This window comes from Phoca vitulina, unplaced genomic scaffold (assembly GCF_004348235.1).
Source record: "Phoca vitulina isolate PV1807 unplaced genomic scaffold, GSC_HSeal_1.0 scaffold66, whole genome shotgun sequence".
Classification (NCBI taxonomy): Eukaryota; Metazoa; Chordata; class Mammalia; order Carnivora; family Phocidae; genus Phoca; species Phoca vitulina.
In genome coordinates, this window is record NW_022589769.1 from 3,738,038 (window position 1) to 3,750,071 (window position 12,034).

The 12,034-nt window shown below is 50.7% G+C and overlaps 1 protein-coding gene across 8 annotated transcripts in view; it reads left to right on the plus strand.

Moving 5' to 3' along the window:
- CLEC16A (C-type lectin domain containing 16A) overlaps positions 1–12,034 on the plus strand; it is a 202,541-nt gene that overhangs the window by 71,829 nt on the left and 118,678 nt on the right. For all 8 annotated transcript variants that reach the window (XM_032392262.1, XM_032392260.1, XM_032392264.1 and 5 more), the window contains one exon: positions 9,405–9,527. In XM_032392262.1, the coding sequence (XP_032248153.1) occupies positions 9,405–9,527 (123 nt within the window). The remainder of the gene's footprint in view (positions 1–9,404; positions 9,528–12,034) is intronic.

Here is a 12,034-nt window from a genome sequence, read left to right on the forward strand (position 1 = left end):
TTAATTTAGTCTTCTTTTTGTAGTTTCTTAAGATGGAAGCTGAGATCATTGATTTTTTTTTTTAAAGATAATCAGTTTATTTTTTTTTAATTAACGTATAGTGAAATTAACCTTTTTTGTGTGTAGTTGTATGAATTTTAGCACAGGTATGGGTTTGGTCAGCACCACCATAATCAGGATACATTATAGTTCCATCAACCAAAAATTCCCTTGTGCTAGGGGTACCTGGGTGGTGCAGTTGGTTAAGTGTCCAACTCTTGGTTTCAGCTCAGGGTCGTGAGATTGAACCCCGTGTTGGGCTCTGTGCTGAGCGTGGAGGCTGTTTGGGTTTCTCTCTCCTCGCCCTCCTCCCCTGCCACACTCACTTGCTTGTGCTCTCTCTCTCAAATAAGTAAACAAAATCTTAAAAAAAAATTCCCTTGTGCTATTATTCCTTTTCAGTCTGTCATACCCTTCCCATAGCACTCATTGATTTTTAAACTTTTCTTCTTTTGTGATAAGAGTTTAATGCTGTAAATCTAAGCATTGCTTTTGAGTGCATGCAATACATTTTGATATATGTGGTTTTATTTTTATTCAGTTTAAAATATTTTATAATCTCCCTTTGATATGTTCTTGTCCTTTGTATCATCTGTGTCATTTCTAGTTATGTTTCTATTATTGATTTTTCTCCTGGTTTGGGTTTTGGGCTCTGTCCTGGGTCATGGTTAAGTTACTTGGAATCGGTTTGATCCTTTCGAGGCTTTCAAGCTTTGTTGCTGCTGGTCCAGAACAGCCTTTAGTCTCAGGCGCACTTGGCCCCACTACTGAGGCGGTCCCTTTCTGAGGATTATGCCTGATGGGCCATGGTTTGGGTGGTCCTTCCATGCTGGCTGCTGGGAACAGGAACTCTTCTCAGCCTGTGTGAGGCTGGGATTGTTCCACCTGCTTCATTCCCAAAGATCATTCCCTTCCCTCCCATGCATGCACAGAGCAGGACATAGCTGACGCCTCAAAGGACCCCTCTGTACCTCTCTGTACAGCCCCCTCCTCTCCAGTCCTCCGTCCTCTCAGTTCTAGTCACTCCACCCATCTGAACTCCAAACTCTGCCTTCTCATCTCAGAGAGACCGTGGCCTTTGTTGGGGGTTTCTCTCTCTCTCTACCGATACCTGGACCCTCTTTCCGGACAGTGAACTGGAGTAGTCCCTGGGCCCACTGCCTTCATTTCTTCTCTCGTCGGGTACCCCCCACCCCCGTGCTGCTTATTGTCCTGTCCAATGTGTCATAATCACTGTTTGATGTATTTTGCCTAGTTTTCTAGTTGCTTGAATCAGGAGGGTAAGTCCAATCCATCTTGCCTGAAAGCCATGGTGCTTGAAAAAGTTTTATCATGATCTAATCGATATACAGTAAACTGCACATATTGAAAGTGTACACTTTGATAAGTTTTGGCATTTGTATACACCCATGAAACCATCACCACAATCAAGACAGAGTATGTATCCATCACTCCAAACATTTCCTCCTGCCCCTTTGTCAGCCCTCCTCCCTGTCTGCTCTCACCCCTCTCCCCAAGCAACACTGGGCTACTTCCTGTCACTGTAGATTAGTTTGCCCTTTCTAGAATTTTATGTAAATAAAAACATGCAATATGTACTCTTTTTTTTTTTTTGCATGGGTTTTTTTCAGTGTGCATAATTATTTTGAGATTCATGATGTTGTTCTGTGTATCGGTGGTTCATTTCTTCTTACTGTTGAATAGCAGTCCACTGTGTGAATGTACCACAGTTTTCTTTATCCATTCATCTGTTAATGGGCATTTGGCTTATTTCCCATTCTTAAGCATACGCTACTAGGAACATTTATGTACAAGTCTTTTATGGACATATATTTCCTTTTTTCTTGGGTAAATACCAAGGAATATGATGGCTGAATCATCTGATTACTGTAAATTTGTTTGTTTTTAAGAAAAACTCCCAGGGGCGCCTGGGTGGCTCAGTTGGTAGAGCATCTGACTCTTGATCTCAGGAGTTGATCTCAGGGTTAGGAGTTCAAGTTCCGCATTGGGCGTGGAGCCTATTTTATTTTAAAAAAGAGAGAGAGAAAGAAAGAAAGAAAGAAAGAAGAAAAGAAAGAACTGCCAAATTTTTTTCCAAAGTAGCTATATAATTTATATCCCATCACCAGTCTATGAATGTTCTGGTATCTTCACGTCCTTGCCAGTACTTATATGGCCATCTTTTTAATGTTAGCCATTCTAACAGATATGTAGTAGTGTCCTGTTGTGATTTTAATTTGCATTTTCCTAATGACTAATGATACTTTCTGTGTGCCTCATTTGCCATTCTGCATGTCTTCTTTGGTTGAGTATTGTTTCAAATCCTTTGCCCATTTTTTCATGGATGGTTCATTTTCTTTTTGTTGAGTTTTGAAATTTTTTTTATATTGTCTGGATACAAGTCCTTTATCAGTTGAGTATTGCAAAGATTTCCTCCCAGTCTGTGGCTTGTCTTTTCATTCGCTAACAATGTCCTTTGAAGAGCAGACATTTTTAATTTCCATGGAGTTCCTGTGGCACTTTTTATATCTCTTTTTCTCCCCATTTTTTCTCTCCCGTTCTGGACTCCCCGGTCTCTAGAGGCAGAGACCATGTCTCTCCCGATGCCCCCCGCAGTACCTAACTTAGCCCCTGGCACCCGGTCAGCACTCAGCCAAAGTGTGCGGACTGGTCATCTCTCAGCCACATGGCAGCACCGCTGGACTGCTCTTTCTGGTGGCTTGTACTCGGGGCCTCGGCCGGGAACGTGCTGTCTTCAGGGTGAAGATGCCAGGCTCCAGAGGGCCAAAGGGGCATGTGGGTGAATTCTTTGTTGTTCCAGTGGCTGGCTTTCCTGGGTGCCGGGGAGGGAAGTCCTTGCACACGGCAGCGCTCCCTCATCCAGGGCTGTGCCCCAGAGGACAAGCCTCCCGAGGTCCTACAGGGCGAGCCTCCCTTTCTTTCTTGAGGTCTCCCCACCCCCTCCTCCTTCTTTTCCTCCTCGAGATCTAAGGGGGTTTCTTCTCAAAAGAGTGGAAGTGTATAATTGAGGGAGTTTAATTCCTTCTTCCATTTCCTGCTAGTACTGTTCATTTATTTACTCACTCAGCCTTCTAACAGAGATTTTTGGAAGCCTTATTTATTCGATGCCAGGCACTGTGGTTAATATTGAGAACCCAGTGGTGAACCAAACTCATTATTTTCAGGGAGGCGAGTGTGGCTGCCATGGAGGGAGCAAGGGGAGAGGGGTGGGAGGTGAAGGCAGCATGACAGGCGAGCCGGGACACATGGCGGGGACCCATGGCGGTGAGGAGCTTCGATTATGTTCTGACACAGCGGGAGCTCTGAAGGTTGTTCAGGCAGGAAAGCATTGTGCAATCTGCGTGGCTTCCGTGTTTACCTTCTTTTGAAAGTGACTGCTTTGTCTGAAATCGCCTTTGGTTCCAAAAGACTGTGTCGATCATGAAGAATTTGTGCTTGAAGTTACTCAGTTATTCATGTGGGCCCAGCTGCGTGCCACGCAGTGCGCTCAGCCTGGGGGCTACAAACCCCAGGCCCACTGAGACTGGGATTGCTGTCCGATCGTCAGGCGGGCGGGCGGCGGGCGATGGTGGGCAGGGTGTGCTCCAAGAGATGGGTGGGCTGGAGCCGGCAGGTGGGGAGTGGGTGGGCAGTGACCGTGAACTGCATCCTATGGGTTGCGTGGGGGATGCTGAAGGTCGGTGCAGCCAGGAGCCCACCTGACCTCTCTGCATTCCTTGGAAAGGGCTCACGACAGTTCAGCCAGAAGACGGGCAGGATGGAGAGGTAGGGGCAGGTGCGGGCATTGTTGAGGAGGTGAAACTGAAGGGCTTTCTCATCATTCAGTAGGTATGTGCTGTATACTTCCTGTGTGCGAGGTGTTGCTGTAGGTGCTGGAGCAAGTCTGAGGAGCCTCCGTCAAGTGAACAAATGAACGAAAAGAAATCCAGTCGTGTGGTGACAAAGAATAAACCTGTGGTGGTGGGGTGTAGGGGTGACTAGCCAGGGCAGTCAGGGGTGCTGCCCTGAGGAATGAACATTAGAGCAGAGGTTTGAAGGGTGAGAAGAAGTCCACTTTGCCAAGATCTGGGGCAGGAGTGCTCCAGGCATGTGCAAAGGCCATAAGGTGGGAAAGAGCTCACTGGTTTGAGGAGCAGAAAGCAGGCCAAGCAAAGTGAGGCACTGACCAGCTGAGTAGGGCCCAGATCTCAGAGGGCCTTGAAGGCCATGAAAAGGAATTTAGATTTTATTCCAAGTGCAGTGGGAAACCCTAAAGGCTTTTTTTTTTTTTTAAAAAAAGATTATTTATTTGAGAGAGAGAGAGCAGAGGGGAAGGGCAGAGGGAGAGAGAGAATCTCAGACTCCCCACTGAGCGTGGAGCCAGACATGGGGCTCGATCCCTGGACCCTGAGATCATGACCTGAGCTGAAATCAAGAGTTGGATGCTTAACTGGTTGAGCCTCCCTGGCATCCTGGAAACCCTGAAGTATTTTTAAGTAATGAGTGACATGGTCAGATGGACATTTTTGAAGGAGCAGTCTGGCTACTGGTTGGAGAGTAGATGAAGGGAGTGAGGGAGAGAGTTGCAAGAGGGAAAGTGGGAGGCCCGGTAGGAAGCCATTGCAGTAGTCCCGGCAAGGGATAATGTGGGTTGAATCAGCATGTTGGCCATAGAGCTGGAGAAAACTGGAAGGATTTATGATATGTTTTGGACCTAAGGCCAGGATGAGCTGATGGATTGGATGTGGCAAGAGAGTGAAGGGGACACTTGGGCAACTGTGTGGGGCCATTTTCGAAGATGGAGGAGACAGGAGAGGAGCAGGGCTGGGGGAGGGGAGTCCTGCTTGATTTGGATGGGAGCGGGCACCCAAAGGAGGAGTCTGGGTGATGCCCAGATCCCTGACCCTGCTACTGTGTGGCTGGTGGTGCCATTTCCAGAACCAGCGAGCATGGGCCGTGGAGCAGGTTTGGAGAGGAAGCTGGAGGCTTCAGGTTTGCCACCTGGGGCCCAGCTGCCCAGGGGACCCCAAAGGAGACTGCCTAGCAAGAAGCTGCTTTATGGTTTGTGCTCCAATCCTGACCTGTGGGCACAGGTTCTGTATTTGGTGGGGGTCTTTTGTTGGTGGTGGTGGTTGGTCAGTTGGTTTTTTGGTTAGGCAGCAGGCAATTAGCTGCACTTAACCTTCAGCCTCTCTTCCCTAGATCTGTACCCTCCAAGCAGGGCCCCTAATGAAATGGTCGCTTTCCGATAGATTTTTCATCATAAGACAATTTTAACATAAAAGCAATGTTAATAAAAACCAAATGTTAGCTCAGGCCTTCCAGTAAATCATAATAGATTAGATGCTGCACCGAAATGAATATCCCACTGTGGAAAGGGTTGACCAGTTGGAGGAAGGCACTCGTTGTGATTCAATTGGGCCACATAATGAATTCTGGTTCATATCTGTAATAGCAAATGCAGCCTTCTCTCCTTTGTCAAGTCTGCAGAGGCCTGGCCCAAGGGAGGGGGGTGAGTTCTGCAGCTTTTGTATTCTTAAAGGTTCCCCCACTGCACCCACCACCCTCTTGCCCCATCCATTTATCATTGTTTACCCAAGAGGAATCTCGGGCTTTTTGGGTTTTGTTTTGTTTTCTGAGAAGTTACTGGAACACAGATGAGAGGTATGGGAAAGGTTGAAAGGTAATAGGATAAAGGGAGGCGGGAGGCTTTCGTCATGCAGAGAGCTGGCAAACCATCATTTTGGATCTCGACTGACACATAATCAGAACTAGAAGTACGTTGGAAATCGGCCCAACATCTGGTTAGCTTTCGAAATAGTTGGTCTATAGTTTTCCAAAGCTGGCAATGCTTGTGTGACTACAGCCAAGGAGACCTCGCATGGTCAAAACAAAACACATTTTTTGCCCATCATTTACCTGGTGCTGTTGTGGCCTCTTTAGCCAGGGTGTCGGTCTCCATCTTTTTATGTAGCTTTGGTCTGGGTCTTTTCTACCCCTCTCCTGGGTGGCGGCTCCTGCTAAGGAGGCCGAATCCAGAAGCCAGAACTTAGAAGGGAAGCTTAGGAACTGGTTCCTGACATCACGGAGCCACACCCTTCCCTTCTATTTTGGACTCTTTGAATTCGTTGGGAGTGCCCCCCGCCACCGCCTTCCCCCGAACCCTGTGATCACTGGGTGGAAGTGATGCAGAGGGAGACCCTTTCTGAGTGATTTGGACAGAGCAGGATCTGACCCCAGCAGGAAGGGAACGAGGAAGCATGTGGTCTGCTGGAAGTCTGAACGTGCTAGCGCGTCTTCCCAGGCCATGTGAAGCACATCTGGGTTTCTTTGGAATTTCTCTGTTGCTCAGTACTTAAGGGTTGAAGCAAATAGGACAATATATTATCCACAGTGTTTATTTCAGTCAGGCGGAAATGGCTAGCAAAGAAACTCAATCAGGCTTGCGACAAAATCTGCCTTTCAGTGCTTAAAAACCTGTGTGTGTGTGTGTGTGTGTGTGTGTGTGTGTCTGTGCACACGTGTGCCGTTTCCCTGTTCACATGCATATTCTTGTCATATCGTGACATCGACCGTGTTCATTAACAACTCTCAGCCACTAATTTGTTTGGACCCAGAAGAATGTCTGGAGCTTTTGAATGGCTGCAAAGGCCTTGAAAGCCAAGGGCAGGGATGGGATCATTCAGAGTAACGGAGGGGCTTTTAGAGGCTGTGGTGGGAGAAAAAAGAGAGAGGGGGAGGAACTGAGGCACCTGGCCCAGGGGAAACTTTGGGGAAAGAACAGAGATGCTCAAAGGGTTTTTGTTTGTTTGTTTGTTCGTGTTTTACAAAGTTTTTCCATGTGTTGTATGGAGTCGACCTGTTCTCTGTCTCCCCAGTGGCTGGTGGTAAAATCCACTTCACATATAATGCGTTGTAATACCAAGTCTGTTTTGGGGAGAGTGCCTTGAGGAGAGAGATCACCTTGAGTGGTTGGGGGGCAATGGAGACCACTCCAGAGTAGGCATGAGCACAAGCAGATCATGTCATCTCCCGCTAGCTGCCCTCTGGGGATCTTGGCAGGTAAGCCTTGCCTGACCCCTTACCCCAACATCTGCCTCATCGCTTCCCTCCAGGGCCCGCCCATCCCCCGCCCTCCCGAAGTTTTACCACACTCCATGCAGGAGCTCCTTGTGCAGCTCGAGGCAAATTCTCGCTCATCCTTAGACTCCTACCTGAGCAGCTTGTCCCTGAGTCGGCCCCCAAACAGCGTCATGTTTGGAAGTTAGCTGGATCTTGTCTACCTTTGGAATCCTCCTATTCTGACAACACTGCCAACTTGCTCTGTTACCTTGGAGACGTGACTTAACATCTCTGGGCCCTAATTTCCAGCTAGAGGAGGAGGTTGTACTGGAATCCAGTCCTATGAAGTTCTTGAAGGAAGTGTCTCTGTCCCTCGGGGTCCCCCTCTTCACAGAGAGTGGATCCACTAGTTGAGGGAGGTCAGGATAACCTTGGAGTGTTTTTCCTCCTGTTGAGAGAAGATTTTGCCACAGATTTTCTCATTTTTGACAAATTCTCAGGGAGTGGGGGCAGTCATAGGGAAGAGACAAAATGTGGAAATTCAAGACCTGGTTCAAGTCTCGGTCTCTCCCGGTTCTGCTGACCACCACCATATTCCCTCCTGCTGGCCTCATTGAGGCGGGATGAGAGATGGTCCAACCGGGGAGCATTTTTCCCCAGAACCACTGACTGATAGTTCCCAAAGGGCCAGAATGGGAGGACAGAGAGATGTGGGGGTGGTGTTGACATCTCTGGGGAAAAAAAACAGCCGCCAAAAAGATTCAGTTGGTGTTCTTGCCATTTAATAAACCAGGACGCTTCAGAGCTGGACATGGAGCATCAAGATGGGATATAGAATCCGCAAATTAAATTTTCGCTGCAATCGGATTTTTTGATGAAGCCACGTTAGGGAGGCGCGCTCGTGAAAACTACCCAGCTCGAGCCCTCAGGCCGTCCCTCACCCGTGTCATCTCCTTGGCATGGCTCAGCTTTTGGTTTGGAGCTGGAAGGAATTCAATAAAGCAAGATATATTGTTATGGTTTATTACGTCAATGTGTGTGTGTAGGAGTCACTTAGGAAGCAGACAGTCAGCTCTTCAATGCTATCCTCCTCTGTTTTGTCAAGGTTCTAAATGAAGCATCATCTAGTACTCAAGGGGCCGTATTTCAAGAGTTCCGAGAAGTGCCACCTTCCCCCCTTTTGTAGAATAACAGGAAAAGACGTGCTTTCAGCACAAACAATCCATTCAGCTTTCCAACCTTGGATCAAGTGAAATGTTTGTTTCTGTGAGTGTATTTTTCCAGAGCCATGTTAGAAGAGAGAGAAGGATTTGGGGCAACCCTCACCCCGCACCTGGCCTGCTGAAGTAGTCTGCACAGGTCCTCCTGCCGCCCCGGCCCCCAGGTTCTGCTTTAAGGGAGATGACCCTGAGGTCACAGTTGGACTTGTGTGTGCTCCCCTTCTCTCTGCCCAGCCACCCCTCCCCTGTCTTGTCTTTTGTCTTTGAAATGCTGTCCGTGTTTCCTGGCAGAAAAACGATTCCTTTGCCTCTTCAAGAGACACCCGCGCTCTTGGCATCTCTGTATTTGCACCTCTCTGTTGTAGGATGTAGCCTAATGTCTCTGTGCCAACACCACCCCTTGCCCAGTGCAGCGCCGGCCCCTGCCCGTGCGTTCGAGTGGCGGGCCCGGCTCCTTGAGTTGGCTGCCAAGAGCTTGAGGTGCAACTCTTAGGCATGACTGTAATTTCCTTTCCGTCTGGTCCGTTCCTCTCAGTCTGCATTTCCCCCACTGTGGAACGTTTCTGATCCGGGGGTGGCCTCTGGTGGCACGCAGACCTGGCGTGGGACGGCGCAGCACCACGCCGTGCAGAACCTACTCCTTTTCCGTCCCTGTTCTGAGCCCCCCGATTATGTCCAGGAGCTTGTCACCGTTTGGGGCTGGTACGTCTTCCGCACCTCTTAAGTACCTGCCAACCTCCCCTTTTTAACAAAGAGAGCAGGTCTCGGACCATGATGAGTAGTAGCTAGTCAGTCAAGTCTTTGGCTAAAATGTAAAAACGTTGTCTTTTTGTTTTGCGCAGTGACTGTCCCTGTTGAGGCAATGCGGATTTCCCCTTTACAAACGGTGATAGAACATGTTTTAATATGTGGATTTAAGTTCCGTTCACAGAGGACTCTGCAGTAGGTGAGGGGTCAGGCAGCACCAGTCATGGCAGAAATCACGGAGATGGACCACGGCCGCCGAGCATGGGGCGGCCCCGCGCGGAGGCGCCTTCCCGGATGAGCGACTCCACCGACAGCCTGCCCCTTTCTGCGTTCCAGGCATGGATCCTGAGAAACTCGAGCAAATCCAGCTCCCAGTGCCCGGTGCGGCCGAGAAGACCACCTACAACCATCTCCTGGCCGAGAGACTCATCAGGATCATGAACAACGCGGCCCAGCCAGGTGCCTGGGGTGTGGCTGCTCACAGGGGCAGTGGAGGTAGAGGGACCAGGCCCCCGGACTGGGCACCAGGAGTCCTGGGCTCTAGACCTGGCCTTTCTGGGAATGCAGGCTGGTCTCAGCCACTCCCTGGGCCGTGCATACCCTGGGCCACCCATACTGTCCTGTCCAGCCGCGTCTTCACCTGGGGGTCTCCTCCTCTTTCCTCCCCTGTGGTGTTTGTGCTGGACCCTGTCTTTCCTCTCTTTCCACACCCAGCCCTTCTTTTGCCAGTGTTGCCAGCGTCTCCAGCCTTCCTCTTGGGGTGGCCAAGGCCACGACTGAGTGTGAACCAGGCTGAGAGTACACGTGAGGGAAGGCTGGAAGGTTTGAATCAGGGGCTCTTGAGAGTACAAGACATGCCCAGTGTCTGGCACTTGTCATCCCAGTTCTGAGGTTTTGGCTGAGGATCTGCTGCCATGGCAAGGGCTAGAAACAGCAGGTGGAATGATCTAGTACAGTGGTTTTAAGTGGGATCAACTTTGCCCCCTGGGGGACATTTGGCAACGTCCAGAGACATTTTTGGTTGTCACAGCTTGAGGAGAGGTGCTGTTGGCATCTAGGGACCAGGGATGCTGCTGAACATCCTTAGTGCACAGGATGGCCTCCAATGACAGAGGATCATCTGACCAAAAACATTGGCAGGGCTGAGCTTGAGAAACCCTGATGGCAAGGCCAGTTCTCTGTAGAGGCAGCGAGAGAGAGGCCATCAAGGTGTGAGTGAGAGCACAGAAATGGGCCTGACGGAGACGCGGCCTGGTTGAGAGAGAGCCACTGAGCTGTACGGTAGGAGCAGTGTGGGATGAGCCCAGGTCAGGCTCAGGAGAAGGGCAGGGGTGCAGGTTGTGGTCGTAGGCCAGGACTCCAGAGGTCACAGGGCGTGGGCTCCGCCAGGCAGCCACAAGCTCAGTGGGACTTTGGGGAGAGAGCACAGAGACTTGGGGAGTGGGGTCCATGGACCAATGTTTATCGAGTGTCAGCCGCTGTGTGCACATGACGAGGGTACAGGAGGTGCAGGACAGATGTGGCTCCTGCCTTCCAGGAGCCACAGCTGGGGGTCTGTGAAGTCCCAGGGGTCTGGGCCTCCACGTGGAGATAGAATCTAGAGCTCATGGGGGTTAGGACCAGAGCGGACATTGTGGGACTCACTCACAGACATGTGGGTGATCTTTAAAGCCACAGGAGAAAAGAGAGGTATGTTAGGACCAAGCCCTGGGCTGCTACAAGTGTCTCGAGGTGACAGAGCGGGAGCCAGCGTGGGACCCTGAACCAGGTCCCACATGGACGAGGGGCAGCAAGAGAGACAGGTGTGGCTCAGGACCAAGGGCACTCAGTGGGGTCAGTTTTCTACTGAGAGGTCTAGCGCAGGGAGCAGAGTTCATCCCTGAGGATGGTGGCTGAGGGGGCAGTTGGCGGGGGCTATCTGAGCAGATGTGGCTCGGTGGTCAGGGAAGGTAGGGTATGGCCCGGATGTTAGCGAGGAGCCTCCAGGGTGGGGAGGGACAGCCAGCCCCTTGAGGGGGCCAGTGGGAGGAAGTCAGCACCTGGCAGGAGCTTGCAAAGGAAGGAGGGTCTGGTTGGAAGATCACACTCCCCTTCCCTGGAGGCAGCAGCAGTGGGGCAGTGGCTGGGCCAGTGGGGTTCCGCGGAAGGGCAGGCAAGAGTGAGACCGTGCCCTAGAGAGCTGGAGGTGGGAGGCGGGTGCGCGCGGCCAGTAGGGTGGCCGTACAGAAGCCATGTTCGTGCTGGGTCGATGGGGCTAGAGAGCGAGACAGAGCCACGGAGCTGAGACCAAGCAGCCTTTCCCAGTGAATGCTTCCCTCTTCTCCCGTTCCCCACCAGATGGGTGAAGCAGGAAGGGGTGGGCAGGGAGGCATGCGGTGGTACATCTGCCTTGAGTTTTTCCCAGTAGCTGGTCCTGACGTCTGGGGTTTCCAGGGCCTCAGGGCTGTGGCCTGGAGACTTCTTCGTCTCCTTGCCCCTCCTCCACATTGAGACATCTCCCCAGAAAGGTGCTTAAATACCCAATGAGCAGTTTGCCTAAGAGCAGGTTGCCCTCCTGTCAGGCGGCCACAGATGCTTCTAGGAGCAGTGCCCGATGTGGGTCTTGGCATTCAGAGCACCTGGAGTCCCAGGGTGAGACTTTGGACTTTCCTGAACCTCAGTCTTTAGAGCACCCACCGCAATGGGTTTTTCCAGAGACTCCTGGCGGGAGGGTCTGTAACGTGCCCAGCTACCGTGCCTGGCTCACAGTAGCGTAGCAGGTGGGTTGCCGTCGACAGAAACCCGACTCAGGCTGAAACAGTACGAACAAACTATTGGCTTGTGTAACTTGAAGTCTTTTGGAGCCTGGCTTCAGGCACAGCTGGATACAGAAATTCAATGTTTTCAGGACTATTTTTGGACTCTCCCACTTTGTGTGTTAGCAGGATAACTACCAGCTGCAGCTCCAGCCATCCCTTTCCCTTCCG